At 49.3% G+C, this 16722-nt stretch overlaps 1 protein-coding gene across 4 annotated transcripts; it reads right to left on the bottom strand.

The window, feature by feature from the left end:
- Positions 1-7037: 7037 nt before the first annotated feature.
- On the bottom strand, positions 7038-16646 carry Rab3d (RAB3D, member RAS oncogene family). 4 transcript variants are annotated; one of them, XM_046436470.2, is made up of 5 exons: positions 16488-16646; positions 14633-14916; positions 13908-14026; positions 13701-13825; positions 7038-9641 (listed from the first exon to the last, which is right to left on the bottom strand). In XM_046436470.2, exons 2-5 carry the CDS (start codon positions 14858-14860, stop codon positions 9454-9456), a joined length of 660 nt encoding a protein of 219 aa, XP_046292426.1. In that variant the 5' UTR covers positions 14861-14916; positions 16488-16646; the 3' UTR covers positions 7038-9453. The 4 variants fall into 4 exon arrangements, with proteins under 4 accessions (XP_046292426.1, XP_046292424.1, XP_046292425.1 ...); XM_046436468.2 differs by having other exon boundaries at positions 14633-15041; positions 16488-16584; XM_046436469.2 differs by having other exon boundaries at positions 14633-15041; positions 16539-16554.
- Positions 16647-16722: the final 76 nt, after the last annotated feature.

Below are 16722 nucleotides of genomic sequence, written 5' to 3'. Positions count from 1 at the left end.
GGGCCCGCCTGGCTTCTGGAGATTGGGACTCATTTTTATTTCTCTGTGGCCCTCACTGCTTTCGGGAGCAAGACTGATAATAAAGAATTCAGAAAACCCCCATCCATCCCGACTCTTCTCCTCAGTGCCGTTTCTCATACCAGCTAACGATGACTTTAGCTTGAAATACCCGAACCGGATGGGGTATGGGTCCTTTTATTGTTACAATAATGAAAAGCCCGAGGTGGGTACTTTAAGGAAGAGAATTCTATTTAGCTTCGTTTGGGAGCCAGAAAGTCCAAACAGCCTAGTGCCAGCTCTGGTGAGGGTTTCCTTGGCTTTATTACCTTATGACAGAGGGAACCACAGTGCTAGGAGCTGAATAAAAGAGGGAAACGTTATGTAGACGGACAGGAAGCCAGGTTACAGGGGTGGAGCCAGGCTTGAGATCTCCCACTAGGCCCCACCTCTTAAAGGACCACCACACTGCTCAAAGCACCACCCTGCTGACACAGCTCCTGGCGTATGCGCCTTTGGAGCACAAACCACATTCAAACTATAGCAGATGTCACGTCCTTCTTTCTCTCACAATTTTCCTGTTTACTCTGTGAAAAAATCTGGAACATTTATAGCGGTCAAGAGACTCAGTCCAAAGAAACCCCCAAAGAATCAATGTCATAACAGTTTTAACATTTGTTTTATTTATCCTGTTTTTTAATTTATTTTTATGTTTATTATTTATTTTTGTGGTACTAGGGATTGAACCCAGGGACAATCTACCACTGTGCTACATCCTTAGCCCTTTTGATCTTTTATTTTGAGACAGGGTCTTGCTATGCGGCCCAGAGTGTCCTCTAACTTCCTGCCTTGGCCTTCTGAGTTACTGGGGTCACAGGCAAGTGCCACTGCACCTGGCTCATCTATTTTTATTTTTTGTGGTGCTGAGGATTGAACCCAAGGGCCTCCTACAAGTGTTCTGCCGCTGAACTGCATGCCCGCTCCTTTTTACTTTTTATCATGAGGCAGGGTCTCGCTAAGTAGCTCAAGCTGGCTTCAAACTTGCGATCCTGCTGCCTTAGCCTCCTGAGTTGCTGGGATTACAGGTGTAAGCCACCACACCTGGCATTGCATTGTTGTCATTATTATTTGCAGTGCTGGGGATAGAACCCTGGGCACTCTACTAATGAACTACACCCTCAGGACTTCATTCATATATAAATCATAATTTATACATTTCTGTAAATTTTATATTTACAATGTAATATTTTGATATGTAGATCCTTTTTTTTTTTGGTAACAGATTGAATCCAGGGATGCTTAAATACTGAGCCACATTCCCAGTTCTTTTAGTTGTAAATGGACACAATACCTTTAGTTATTTTATTTATTTATGTGGTGCTGAGGATTGATCCCAGTGCCTCTCACATGTTAGGCAAGTGCTCCACCATTGGGCCCCAGGCCCAGCCCTTGATATATATATATATATATATATATATATCTTACTGAGGAAAAAAATAAATAAACTTAGTTTCTTGGGGGGCAGGTACTGGAGATTGAACTCAGGGGCCCTCAAACACTGAGCCACATTCTCAGCCCTATTTTGTATTTAGAGACAGGGTCTCAGTTGATTAGTGCCTCTCTGTTGCTGAGGCTGGGTATGAACTTGCGTTCTTCCTGCCTCAGTCTCCCAAGCTGCTGAGGTTACAGGCATGTGCCACGGCACCCAGCATAAACCTTCTAGTTATACTTGCTCTTAATTAATTTAGAAATCACTAATTTTAGCTGGGTGTGGTGGCGCATGCCTGTAATCCCAGCTGCTGCAGACACCGAGGCCAGAGGACCACAAGTTCAAGACCAGCCTCAGCAAATTTGTACAACCCTCCCCAACTTAGTGAAACCCTGTCTCAAAATTTTAAAAAATAAAAAGCGATGGGAATGTGACCTAGTGATAAAGCCCCTCTGGGTTCCATCCCGGGTACCAAAAACAAAACAAAGAGCCCCACTAATTTTGGAGGTCCCACAGCTGGGCAATACATTGTTGGTCTCGCACCAGCTCTGCTGTAGATGAGGTCTCTGAGTGTGAGCCACGATGATGAAAGTTGCCTAGGTTTCTCTTCTGGGACCTGAAGATCAATTTGGCTGAAAACATTCACCCTTCATTTGGGCCTGCAGGCATCCCGTGGGTGGGTGACTGGAATAAGACGAAAAAGCATGTCGCGAATCCTTTGTGCCATAAGCTTTTTTTTTTTTCTTTTCCTCCATCCCCCCTTCCCCCTGTTGCCTTAACTTTTGAGTTAGATGTCCTCCCTCTGCAGGTGGACACGCTGAACCTTTGAGAAATGCTTCATCCATAACCATAACACAGGGTTAACTTGACCTTGACTTGCCAGTCTGTCTCCTGGCCCCAACCCTGCAGGTAAAGGCATCCATCAAACTCAAGGGCCACTTCCGGAAATACCAGACCATAAAAGGAGTGAAAAGAGGTGGCACCCGAGTTCCTGGAAGCTCTCTGCCCCTTCCCAGAAGAGACACGAATATTCCTCCCCCTCATTAGCCTGTCCCTCTCCCTCCTCTTCCTTTACCTGATCTGGACCCCCTGGGCCCTTCAGCGTGGAGAGGTGGACTGTGTGAGCAAAGCCCCCTCTTCTTCATTGTGTGGCTACTGAATAAGGCCTTTCTTTGTCCCCAGCTCTCCTCTCCTGGACGCTGGGTTGTTCTTGGGAGGAGCCTCGGAACCTGGGCTCAGTAATTAAGTGATTAAGTCATATCCCGTCACCTCGATTACAAACTCTATTTTTGTGGTGAGACATTTTGATGGGTTATTTTAAAACAAATCCCAGGCAATGTCATTTTCCCCTTCATCCTTCAGTAGATATCTCTAAAAATATATTCATTTGTGTTCACAACCAGAATGCCATTATCACACCTACGACAATTCCTTGGAATCACTTAATACCTGGGCCATCATCGAATTTTCCTGATTAGCTTAAAAATGTCTTTTTATACTGAGTGTCTTTGAATCAAGATCCAAACAAGCTCCACACATCGGTTTGATTGTCACGTCTCTGGGGTCCCTTTTGTTCTAGCCCAGCAATCCTCAAATTGGAGCATGCATTAGACTCTTCTGGATGGCTTGTAAAAACTGGGTACCTTCTGACTCAGGGGATCTGGGAAGGGCCAAGAATCTGAATTTCTAGAAAGTTCTTAACAAGACACTACTGGTCTGGGAAAAACCAGTTTGAGAACCTCTAGGTTCCTCTTCTTCTTCCTCCTCCTCCTCCTCCTCTCTTTTTGCCCTGCTGAGGATGGAACCTAGGGCCTTGCACATGCTGGGCAGGTGCTGTACCACTGAGCCCCACCCCCAGCCTCTTCTCATTCAATTGGACAGGGATGTGGCCTGGTCATGGGGTACCAAGGAGATAGATGTTAAGGCACCCATGGTCACTGCTGAGAATCAATGAACCAAAGGTGTCATCCAGTGACCACAGGAGACTGAATTATTCATTAGGGATTGCACAATGGAGACTTAGCAAATTCTGGAGGGATTGAACCCATGGGCACTCAACCACTGAGCCACATCCCCACCCCACCCCCTTTTAAATATTATTTTAGATTAGATGGAAATAATCTTTATTTTATTTTTATGTGGTTCTAAGGATTGAACCCAGTACCCCACATGTGTGAGGCAGGTGCTCTACCACTGAGCTACAACCCCAGCCCCTGCCCAGCCCTTTTTATATTTTATTTAGACATATGGTCTCACTGAGTTGCTTAGAGCCTTGCTAAATTGCTGAGGCTGGCTTTGAACTCATAACCCTTCTGTCTCAGCCTCTTGAGTTGCAGGGATTACAGGTGTGTGCTATCGCCAGGCTCCAGTCTTTATTTTGGAAGGATCAGAGGAAGGTAGAATGGGCAGGTCACATTTGCTACCGTGGCAATCAACCTCCCATTTCAGGCAAGTACACATCTATTTTTCTTTGAAGCCGCTGGTCTCAGACTGTCGGTGCCTGAGCCAGGGGCTGGCATGTGACCCCGCCAGCTAATCAGCTCATTCCACCTTTTGGCACAGTCATTGGTTCAGGCCTAGGTCGGGGCTTTGGGCAACTGCCCCTTGTTCAAGGGCACCACTTCCTGGGAGTCAGGGATGCAGAGGAAAGACACAGAGAGCAGAGCTGAGAATCTTCCGACAGGCTGTGGAGCTCCTGGCCTTAGTCTCTCTTTTGGGGTCTGCAGACATGCCCACATTCAACCAACATCATCGAGTGTCCTGCTCTATGTCAGAAACCCCAGTCACAACACTTATTTTTTGAGTAAATAAATAAATATATGTACGTATATATAAAATTTGTATTTATTTATCTTCTTACACACACACACACACACATACACATATATGTATATGTATATATATTATGGATACAGTTCCTTTACTTTATTTACTTTTACATGGTGCTGAGGACCAAACCCAGTGCCTCCCACGTGCTTGGCAAGCGCTTAACCACTGAGCCACAACCCAGCCCCCTCACAACACTCAGAACACACATGGGGGTTCCCCACACAGAGCAGTTCTCCAGTTCTCCATGGACACCATCCGGGTGTCCTGCCATTCAATTTGGTCCTGATCCACATTACCTGGAGTTAGTGTGAGACTGTGCAGTTTTGCGCTTGGGGGCATCTGGCTTTGCCTCCTGTCACACTCCACAGAAACTCGAGAGCCAGACTGATGAGGAAAATAGGTTTATTCAAAGTCGGAGTTGAGGAAGATAGAGATCCTCCTGTCTTAAATCTCCATCTCTGGGGACTCAGAGGGCAGAAGCTTTTATAAGAGAAGAGGAGGCACCAATGTTGCAAATGGCAGGACATGTGATGTGCAGATTTAACTCGGCTATGCTTAGCTGGAAAAATGTCAGTCTTACCTTGGCGCCTGCTCTCAGCTCAAGAAATAAAACCATTTACCAGGAAGTTTCTTTTAATTTCAAAAGGGGTCCTTTCACTTTAAGGGCTCAGTCCCACAAAACTGCCCTCGCTTGAATTCCCTGGTGTCCTTTTCCATTTTTGTTGTTATTGTTGTAATAATATCACAGACGGAGTTTTATATACAAAAGAAAAGTTTATTGGGAGCCAGGCAGGGTGGCACATGCCTGTAATCCCAGCCACTCAGGAGGCTGAGGCAGGAGGATCAAGGCCAGCCTCAGCAACTTTGCAAGACCCTCAGCAACTCAGCGAGACCCTATTTCAAAATTTAAAAAATAAATAAATAAGCTGGGCACAGTGCACGCCTGTAATCCCAACCGCTTGGGAGGCTGAGGCAGGAGGACTGCAAGTTCAAAGCCAGCCTCAGCAACTTAGTGAGGCCCTAAGCAACTCAATGAGACCCTGTCTGTAAATAAAATATGTAAAAGAGGGCTGGGAGGGGCTGGGGTTGCGGCTCAGTGGTAGAATGCTTGTCTAGCACATGTGAGGCCCTGGGTTTGATCCTCAGCACCACATAAAAATAAATAAATAAAGATATTGTGTCCATCTACAACTGAAAAAAAAATTTAAAAAGGGGAGTGGGAGCTGGGGATGTGGCTTAGTGGCAAAGTGCCCCTGGGTTCAATCCATGGTAGAAAATATATATATATATAAATATCCAGTGCCACATCTAGTGAGTCCTCCCTGCAGACGGGCACTCTGGTGTGGAGTTCTAAAGTGATGCAGAACATCACAAGGTGAGACGCAGCACTCGTGCTAGTTCAGGGCTTCTTCCTCATTTAATAAAGCCACAATGTCGTTATGGGTGTCCCTACTCTCAGGGGACCTCATCTAATCCTCATGACCACCCCAAATCCTCCCAGTACCACTAACATATGACTTTGGATTAAGTTTCTTACACATGTATTCTCCCCGTCTCAGCATCTCAGTGTGTTCACTAACCCCAAACCCTCGGGACCCCATCCTTTAGGGGTTTGTGTTGGCCGTTGGTGATCAACTCAACTTCCAGCTTCTCTGCCCCCTCCCCCAAGGTGAGCAGGGAGCTGAAGGGTGGGACCACGAATAACCCCTTAATTCTGCCTTGGTCTTTCTCAAAACCTAGCCCCACCCTGCAGCTTCCTACCCCCCCCCACATCACACCAGTCGCTTCCTTGGTGTGCAAAAGATACTCTTCTCTCTCCAAAGATTCTAAGGGTTTTAGAAGCGTTTGTAGGAACCAGTGGAGACAAAGATCAAATATTTATTTTTTATTTTATCACAGTCAGAAACAGAGTGACACTTGGCAGGGAAAAGGACAAAATTGAGCTGTGAGGGAGACACTTAAACTAGTAAATTGTATAGTAGTTTAGGTTTTAGGGGTTCTGGAGGGATATCAAGTACAGAGGAAGGGACATCAGAAATACCGGGGAGGGACTAAGGATGGAGCTCAGTGGTAGAGCATGCACTTAGCATGATCAAGGTGTTAAGTTCAAGGAGAAAGTGGGGGGAGACACTGGAGAGAGGCTGTAGGACTAAACAGGGGTGTCAATGAGAAGGTTGGACTTCTACAAAGAACTAAAGGAGGAGAGGAGGGGAATCATGTAAGACGATCTAGGATGAGAGTGGACCAGGAAGACAGAAGAGCCAGTGCAAAGGCCCTGAGGTATGGGCCCAGTATATTTGAATAAAAACAAATAGGCCAACATGGCTGCCATGGGGGCAACTACGGGGAGGTAAGTGGAGTCATGAGTCAGATCATGCAGGGCCTTGTGGATCACAGGGGGAGGGCTTTGGCATTTTCCCCAAATAAGGTAGGAGCCATGGATAGTTCTGAGCAGAGGATGGACATACTCTGACTCAAATGTTCAGAGTCACCTGTGGCTACTGTGGGAAGGACAGACTTAGTAGGATTAAGTGGAGAAATATCACCCTTCCTGCTTTCCACAAGGTGGAACTTTCTAGAACCAAATTGTTGGTTATAGGGCATCACAAGAGGCAGCCCCAGGCCTGCTGAGAGCTCTGCTGTATCACCAACGAACTTCAACTGACTGTCCACCCTTTCCCGGAAGCTGCATTTTACTAATAGAAGCAAAAGCACAAATGCATTCAGGCATAACTACTTTATTTCATGTGGAGAAAAGTGCATATATTTCCAAGTTGGACACCAAGGAATCACTTACACAGAACCACATTCAGGATACAAATGACCTGCCAAGAGTTCATTCAGTAGTGTATCAGAACTGTCAGGGAGGAGCCGGTAGCAGAATTATCGCTTTAATACTGAGATCAAGTTTCACCCTGTATGAGTCTAGGCGGAGGAGTTAAGGAATATGCAAGAAGGTGATCCCTGGAGAAGCAAAAGGAAAAGAAAAATAGAACCTCCAACTGAAACTGCCCGTGGAAAGACACACTACTAATAGGAAATAGCAAGGCACTGGTGGGTAGCTCTTCTGTCCTCAGTCCTCTGGAGCTCAGAAGTGGTTTTCCCACGGCCTTTGGTTTAATTTCTGTTTATAAACTCAACAGACCTCTTTCCCACTCAGTGACCAAGAGGACATTGGTTTCAGTTCCCTTGTGATCATTTGGAGCTAAACCTCCCTGCTATAATAAAACTTAAAATCTGTCCCAGTTTTAGGAGAAACCAAAAAATGTTTCCTACATTATTCCCCGAGTTTTGAGAGAACCCCGAGGCAGCCCTCTCCGTTTGCTACTTGAAACTGAACTTTTGAAAAATCAAACGTAAACAGAAAACTTCAGGTCAAGTTCAAGATGCGGCCACAGCTGCTTTATCACATGGGTGTCCTCGACCAATGGTCCACTGGTCCATCATTTTGGGGCAGCAGCTTAAGAAGAATGGATTGGCCAACAAAATCCTGATGAGCCTGTAGCATCTTCAGAGCTTTCTGAGATGCTTTGACTTTGGTATTCAAGCAGCGAGAAAAAGTGGACTCCCACCTCAAACATTCAGATACCCTCCTTTGTGGGTTGGTAAGATTTGTCCATTTCCATTTGGTCATTTAATTTGAACTTGAGCCAGGTTTTCCCACACATATACCCAGGGCGGAGGTAGAGCTTATTAAAACTGCAGGAAATCATTCTGGCTGCATGGGCTTGGGCAGTGGACACAGCCTTGACATGGAATCAGGGTGATGGGGACCCCAAGAATCCACTTAGGCTTCCTCACAGTGTCGGTACGGGCTGCGGTCAGTGGGGGTTTGGAGCAGTGAGGGGTGCCATGCCAGGCAAGCTTGGACCCCAGTGGGTAGCAAGAGCCTCTGGGCTCCAGGGTCAAGATAGATCCTCAATTGACATCCACCCTCCAAAGAGGGGTCCTGGCTTTGTGGGCTCCCTGACACTGATCACAGCACATCCCCCCACGAACATGAGGACCTGCCAGTCCCCAGCTGTGTCCACAAGTGGAGGCAATGACAAGCTGGTGCAACCCAACTTCCCAATTCTCCTTCCTGACCCCAAAGCACCCTTTACCCAGGACTCCTCCACTGGCACAAATGTCATGTCACTGGGACCCTGAGGACATGGCTTGGGAACAAGACACTGGGTCTTCAAAAGTTGGAGAAGCCCAAACCTGACATCAGGAAGTCACCAGCAAGTGCAGGCTGTGGGATTGTTGCCCAATTTCCTTTTGTAGCAGGATGTAAGATTTGGAAAGATCTTGCTGAAAATACAACCAGGCGGATGGGGCCCCAGAGGGAGGGCCCAGTCTCCTGCTCCGAGGTTAATTCCTGGCAGAAAGCCCCAAGCAGGAATGTTAAGAGTTGGGCAATTCTTGGCCCTACCAATGTAGCTAGAATGTTCTAGAATTCAATTCAGGATCAGAGATGAAGTGGATCAGTCAAGACAGTGACCGGGTCAAGAGTGACATGGGTCCCAGGAAAGCTCACAAAGCACTTTAAGAGTCCCTCGGGGGTGGGGGTCTGACCCACTGTCTCTTCTGTGGGCCTTCACACTGTTTTCACCAGGAGACGGTCTGCAAGCCAGAGGGAGAAGTGTATAGGGGCCAAATCGCTGCCCCATCTTGGAACCTTGGCATCTAGAAGACTCATGGGATAGGCTCAAAGCCAAGCTGGGGGACCTGAGAAAGAGGGTCTCCCCCAACACCTCCCAGGATTAACTTGGAGAACCCACGCCACAAGACATCTTCCTCCAGCCTGTAAGCACCAGGCAATGCCAGCACAGGGTGGCACGGGGGCAAGGGTCCAAGGTCGAAGGCACCGTGGATGCCCCTCCCCCAGGCATGCTGCCCACAGCCCCCTGTTAAAATGTCTGGGAAAGCAGCAAACAAGTGCATGGCAATGTCCCCAAGCCCCTGCCTGAAATGTGGAGCTGAGCCCCTGGGGTGTGCGGCCTCTGACAGGGGCTGCCTAACCATGGTGACATGGAAAGGGACTGAGCCATGCAGGGATGGGGGTGCCCTGAGCTTGGAGACAGCCCTTGTGGCTCGTGCCTCAGTCACAGTCCCTGCAGAGGCAGGAGGGGGCAGCAGGGGGTCAAGAGCCATCCTTAACAGCTGCAGCTGCTGGGCTGGGGAGCTGGGGTGTCCCCCAGGGTTGGGCCTTTGCCATTGCTGCCTGGGCTGGAGCTGGGTTCCAGGGACTCGTTCATCTTCTCACAGATGACATCTACCAGGCGCTCGAAGACCTGCTTCACGTTGATGTTCTCCTTGGCACTGGCCTCAAAGAACTCGAAACCTGGATGGATATAAGGTGGAGACACCCGTGAGACTCCCAGGAGCAGGACTGGGCTGGGGCATCCCGCATGCCTGGGCTCTAAGCCCAGTTCTGCCCTTTATTCTGCTGTGGGACCTTGGCTGAGTGTCTTAGCCTCTCTGACACTATGTTTGATCATTTGTAAAACGAGAAAAACGATGTTGCTACTGCTGCTGCTGCTACTGGTAATGATAATAAAACTCTGCAGCAGCAGCCCTGAACTGGACAATCCTAAGAATCTCTTTGTCATAAGGCAGTGGCTGCAACAGTCCAGACAATAATGTCCAGTAGCCATGGGGTGTCCACAGGTGGCTACAGCTCAGCTTCAACCCAATTTCTGCTGCCCGAAGAGGCCTGCCAAGCCACATATTTATTTGAAAATGGAGCCAAGAGCTGGATGCAATGGAGTGCACCTGTAATCCCAGCCACTTGGGAGGCTAAAACAGGATTTCAAGTTCAAGTCCACACTGGGCAACTTAGCACCTCTCTGTCTCAAAATAAAATTAAAAAGGCTGGGGATGTAGCTCAGTGATTGAGACCTTGCCTAGCATGGGTGAGGCCCTACGTTCAATTCCCACAAACAAAAGAAAGAAAGAAAGAAAGAAAAGTTTGTCTTCCCAAAGGAGCAGGGTAGCATACATGCTCTGGGGACGTGCCCAACTGCAAAAAGTACCTCACCAACACTGAGCGCAGTGGTATGTGTGCAGTCCGAGCTACTTGCAGGATGAGGTGGGAGAATTCTTTGTGCCTAGGAATTCAAGACCAGCCTGGGCAACACAGTGCAACCTGTTCTCAAACAAACAAAAGCCAGGCACAGTGGCACACGCCTGTAATCCCAGCAGCTCAGGAGGCTGAGGCAGGAGGATCTCGAGTTTGAAATCAGCCTCAGCAATGGTGAGGCGCTAAGCAACTCAGTGAGACCCTGCCTCTAAATAAAATACAAAATAGGGCTGGGCATGTGGCTCAGTGGTTGAGGCCCCTGAATTCAACCCCAGGTACCAAAAAAAAAAAAAAAAAGTGACCCATCAACCTGAAAACTCTGCAAGTCTTGAAGGTCATTGTAGGGTATGCCTGCATTCACCTGTTCCTGAATGGTCCTCCAATGTATCCCCAACTGCCACTAGTCATGGTGGGCCAAAAATTAAAATGTTCCTACCATCACATTACACATAGCACAGGTGAGAGGACTCAATCCCTGTGTCAAGATGCACTATATAAAAAATGAGGGGGTCAGGGGGTGCAGCTCAATGGTAAAGTTCAGCCTGTATAAACCCCTACATCTAACTCCCAGCAAACACACTATTTTTTTTTCTGGTGGTACTGGGGATTGAACCCAGGGGAGCTCTACCACTGAGATCCATTCCAGCCCCCCCCCCCTTTTTGGGGGGGTACCAGGAATTGAACTCAGAGGCACTTGACCACTGAGCAGCCCTACCCTATTTTTTATTTTATGTAGAGACAGGGTCTCACTGAGTTGCTTAGCGCCTTGCCATTGTTGAGGCTGGCTTTGAACTCTCGATCTTCCTGTTGCTGTCTCCCGCCCGAGCCACTAGGATTACAGGTGCGTCACTGCGCCCAGCTTTCCTTGTCATTTTTACATTGATTTGTCAGAGAAACTGTCTTTGTTTTGTGGGGCTGGGCCTTGGAGCCCCCACTTGCTTGGAAATGGTGAAATTGGGTATGCCCCATCAGGAAGTGGAATACTTGCAGGTATTATTTTTCTGCTTGCAGAAATCACCTGGAGACTAGGGCCAAGGGGAGAGGCCCACGCCCTGTCATTAGGTTAAAATATTAGAATACAAAGTAGAGGACAGAACTTGATCCCAATTTTGTGGGATAAAAGGCATGCACATATCTGCTCCCCACAAACCCAATCCCAACATTTGTGTATTTCTATAGAAAAAAAAGACCACAAAACTAAATAGCAGAAATGCTATTAGTAATGATTTTCAAGTGACGTGACTGCAAATGAATTTTAGTTCTATCTTGATACTTTCTTGTAGTTTCTAGTTTCTCTAGTAAATTTCTGTAGTGAATACACTGAGATATAAAAAATGCAGATTGTATGAGGCAGAGGCACACATGGGTAAGAAAGACCACATTTGCCCAGGAGGACAGTGTGGTGGCAGCACTGTCACGAGGCACAGAGTAGGAGAGTTCACACCCTCCTTCCATTCACACCCTCCTTCCACCATTCACTGCTTTGTTGTTCAGCAAACTGCCCCTGAGTACTGGCTCAGGGTTCAGGGTGTGGCTCAGTGGTAGGGGCCTGGTGTCATCTGTGTGTAGTCCTGGGTTTGATTCCCAGGAATTAAAAACAAATTCCATCAGTCGTGGTGACGCACGCTGTAATCCCAGCGGCTCCGGAGGCTAAGGCAGGAGGATCACAAGTTCAAAGCCAGTCTCAGCAAAAGCAGGCAATAAGCAATTCAGTGAGACCCTGTCTCTAAATAAAATGCAAAATAGGTCTGGGATGTGGTTCAGTAGTTGAGTGCCCCTAAGTCCAATCCCTGGTACCAAAAATAAATAAATAAAATGAAAAGGGAAAGAGGACTATTATAGTTGAAAGATAAAGGGCTAGAAAGTAAAGATTTTAGGCTGACTGGGCCATGTACTCTGTCTCAATTACACAGCTCTATTCATTGTAGAAGACAAGCTGCTACAAAATACATAAGTGAATGAGTATGGCTATGTCCTGGGGAAGCTTCAAGTATAAAAGCAAGTTTTTTTTTTTTTTTTAATCTTTCCTTTTCCTCTTTTTATGTGTGTGTGAATAGTATTGGGCATTAAACCCTGGGCCTTGCCACATCTCCAACCCCTATAAACATTGCAATTTGGGCTGGGGTTATAGCTCAGTGGTAGAGTGCTCGCCTACCAAGTGCAAGGCCCTGGATTTGACCCTCAGCATCACATAAAAACAAATAAAGGTATTATGTCCAACTACAACTAAAAAATAAATATTAAAAAAAGTTAAGGGGCCTGGGGTTGTGGTTCAGTGGTAGAGTGCTTGCCTAGCACACGTGAGGCACTGGGTTTGAACCTCAGCACCACATAAAAATGAAATAAAGATATTGTGTCCACCTACAACTAAAAAATAAATACTTAAAAATACTTTTTAAAACATTGCAATTGAATTTCATATATATTTCACAGTATATATTTATGATGACTGGCATTCAAAGGCTCCAAACCCTAAAAAAAATAAATGTGTAAGAGTTGGAATCAATAATTATTCTGATTTAATCATTACACATTGTATCCACGTACCTTGTTATCACACTGTACCCAATATGTGTTACGATTATTATGTATAATTATTTTGTCAATTAAAAGGTTAAAACAGGGCTGGGGATGTGGCTCAAGCTGTAGAGTGCTCGCCTGACATGCGTGCGGCCCGGGTTCGATCCTCAGCACCACATACAAACAAAGATGTTGTGTCTGCTGATAACTAAAATATAAATGTTAAAATTCTCTCTCTCTCTTTAAAAAATTATTTAAAAAAAAAGGTTAAAACAAAATCTTACAGATATCTAAAAATAATAAATTTCCCATGTCACGAAATATTATTGAGCTCTCTCAGTCTCTCTTGCTCTCTCTCTCTCTTTGTTACAACTATTTAAAAATATAAAAAGTGGGGCTGGGAATGTAGTCCAGTCATAGAGCACTTGCCTAGCATGCACAAGGCCCTAGGTTCCATCTCCAGCAGAAAGGAAAAAAAGAGTTAAAACTATTCACAGATCACAGATGGCACAAAAACAGGTAGCAGACGGTGGGTTTTGATGCCTGATATAACACAAAAGAGATGGAAAAGTCAGTTGCCTTTTTAGGATCCCAGTCTCCATTAACTGGGTTCCCAGGGCATGGAAGTTCCTATGGATTTCTCCAGAAATCAAATTACATGGAGAATGTGGCACACCCATGGGTATTTTTCTGGGCAGATCCTCAAAGGGCTGGTGGTGGTTGTTGGATCTGGGACCTGAGGGTGGGAAGAAGGTTGGGTTCTGGGAGGCCCGGGGCCTGAGGCCCAGGCTGAGCACTAACCAAGGTCATCCGCGAGTCTCTGGCCGTCCTCAGTAGGCACCACACGCTCATCCTCCAGGTCACACTTGTTCCCTACGAGGATGACCTGGGCATTGTCCCAGGAGTAGGTCTTGATCTGCGTGGCCCTGTGGAGGCAGGCCATGAGCTGGGTTTAGGGATGGCAGGGAAAGGACAAAGGTCAAGGGGTCAGCGGTCAGCAGCACTCACCAGTCCTGCACAGCAGCAAAGGACTCCTGGTTGGAAATGTCATACATGAGCAGGAAGCCCATGGCGCCGCGGTAGTAGGCAGTGGTAATCGTGCGGTAGCGCTCCTGGCCTGCTGTGTCCTAAGCAAACAGCAGCGTCAGGTGGCGAGAAGCCACCCTGTCCCCACCCAAACCTTGCAGGACTCTGTTGGAAGGGGACGCTGCCCAGTGCTCCTCACAGTCCCAATCATGGGGGAGACATGAACTCATTCGCAGCCACAGCTGGCCCTGCCCTGCAGGGGTTCCCAGTTTGAGGGGTCATCTACTTCTCATAGACTTAAGAACACCTTTGACCTCATTTCCAAGAGCCACCCGGGTCAGAGGGTGTCATCCTGACAGGACACCTTGGTGCACTTGAAACCGCGATGATCTGGACCAACAGCTGGTTCGGGAGCCAAGGGCGTGGCTCTGCAGACAGGCAGTGGGGGTTCCCTGGCTGGACCCTCAGAGGGCTCCCAACCACTTCCTCACTGTTGCCAGCACTTCAAACAGGCCCAGGTGAGTACCATCTCCCCTCTCAGGCCCCCCGCAGGCCATCCAGGCCAGCCTCACCCTGACAATGACACCCAGAGGTACCACCTCCCTCACCAACTCTGGGCCACTCTCCCTCCCCTGAGGAACCCTCTAATGAACAACGCTGAAGGGACTGTCACCCTTGCCACAGACCCACAGAGCTGCCTGGCTCACCCAAATCTGCAGCTTGATCCTCTTGTCATGGCGGTAGACAGTCTTGACCTTGAAGTCGATGCCCACGGTGCTGACGAAGGCGGGCGTGAAGGAGTCGTCGGCATACCGGAACAGGAAGGAGGTCTTGCCCACGCTGCTGTTGCCGATGAGCAGCAGCTTGAACATGTAGTCAAAGTTCTGGTCTGCAGCGTCCCGAGGGCCCGCTGGGGGGTCTCCTGCTGATGCCATCTTGGCAGGAGCCTGCTGGGGACAAGGCCTGGAGTCCTCGGTGGGAAAGGCGAGTCCTACAGGGGAATCAGACACCAATGACAGCCCCGGTGCATCCACCTGGCTTGGCTGGAGCCCAGCTCTGCAGTCGGAGGCCCAGAGCCCGGAGGCATCATCTCTGACTCGACCTCATCATCCTTTTCTGAAAAATGGGGTTGTGTTATAGCCCTATCTGAAAGGGTGGGTAGTCAGGAGCCTAAAATGAGTTTCTTGAGTCCGTTAGCGCTTACTGAGACTGCCTCTGCCCTGCCTGGGAGTAGAACTAGGCCTGTTATCCAGGGCACAGCTGTGACAAAGAGGGAGGCTCTTAATACACCCAATGGTTATAAAACAGTGCCCGGCATACAGTTGGTGCTCAATAAATGCCATTGCTGTTTAATCTTCACACAAAGGAAAAAATTGAGCCTTTGTTACAGTGGGTTTGGGGGTTCCTGTCTTGAGGCCCCTAGGCCTGGCTAAGGGTTCAGACACCCCGCACTGCATGGGGGGGTGCCTCCTCTGGCCCCTGAGGACGTCTGCAGAAGCTGCAGGTGTGGACTTTGCCCCAGAGTGAGCAGCTGGGAGGCCCAGGTGTTAGCTGGGAGGGGGGAGCCTGCCAGCAAGACAGACAACCCCCCACTGCAGGGCCTGGGTGTTGACTTTGGCAGGTGTCCACCACTAGGGTGCATGTTCTACTCACCACCCAAACCCAATTCAACTGTCTCCCTGACTCCCGGGGTGAGGGGGGTTTCTGTGGACACATCAGGAATTTAAAGCCCCAGCTCTACTCCCAAGTGGGGACCTGCCATTTTCTATTTGTCAAAGGGGCTGAGCCTGTCTGCCTCTGGCCAAGGCTGACTCACCCCAGCCTCAGCCCCAATCCACCCAGGCAGGTGTGAGAGTCCGCAAATCCAAATTATCCCAGCCACATAATTATAACAAACCCTACCTCCAGGACCACCACCTGCTCCCTTGCTCCTTCCTCTCCAGGCACTGGACCCCAGGAGCCTGATGGGCCCACAGTCTGCCACGGGTCCTCCAGGTCCTGGATGCACCTGCAACCCTCCTTCCCTCCCCACGCCTCAGTTTCCCCAGCACAAGAAGGCCTGCATGAATGGGAGGCACGCAGGCGCGGGGAGCCTGGGTTAAGCTATTTCTCAACCACCTTTGAGGCTTCGGTTCATTTTCAATGCGGACCAAGCCGGGCCCCACCCCGTGTTCCGGGAGAACGAGTTTGAGGAGGGGCAGAGAAGCACGCTGGGCAGGGCTGCCAGCCTAGGGCCCCCGCCCCACTCCGCCTCTGTCGGTCACCGGTCCCACCTCTGCCTGACCATCTGCCGACCCTCCCTCACGCCTGACACTAGCGGAGGGCCTGGATCTGTCCCTTACACTGTATTTCAGGCACCCCAGCCGGTGCAGAGGAGCGCAGTTGCTTCCCCCCATCACCATATGGTCCCATCGCAAGTCCCCAGCTGGGCTCTGGGCCCCGCCCGCGCCCCGTTACGGCTGCCGGAGGAGCCCTGCGGAGCGCGGGGGAAGACGAGGCGTCCCCTGCAGCCCCGCCTTTGTTCCCCAGCCCCCGGCCCTCCTCCCAGCCCGGCTCCCGGACCTGCCGGACGCGCAGGGGAGGAGCGGGGTGCGCGCCCTGGGAAGGGATCACCTCGCGCCAGGGGCGCTGCCCGCGGGGTTCCGCCTCCGAACTCTCCAAACTCGCTGCGGCCGGGCCTCGGCCGCGACCCGGGCCCCCGCAGTCGCCGCCGCCGCCGCCGCCGCCGCCGCCGCCCGCAGCCACCAGGATCCCGCGCGGACTCCGCCCAGGCGGCGGGGTGGGCAGGGCCGCCCCG

Source organism: Marmota monax, unplaced genomic scaffold (assembly GCF_021218885.2).
Source record: "Marmota monax isolate L192 unplaced genomic scaffold, Marmota_monax_Labrador192_F-V1.1 WCK01_AAM20220418_F8-fsc00021, whole genome shotgun sequence".
In the NCBI taxonomy this organism is placed as follows: domain Eukaryota; kingdom Metazoa; phylum Chordata; class Mammalia; order Rodentia; family Sciuridae; genus Marmota; species Marmota monax.
The sequence above is the reverse complement of the archived record's forward strand: the minus strand, read 5'-3'. Positions and strand labels throughout refer to the sequence as shown.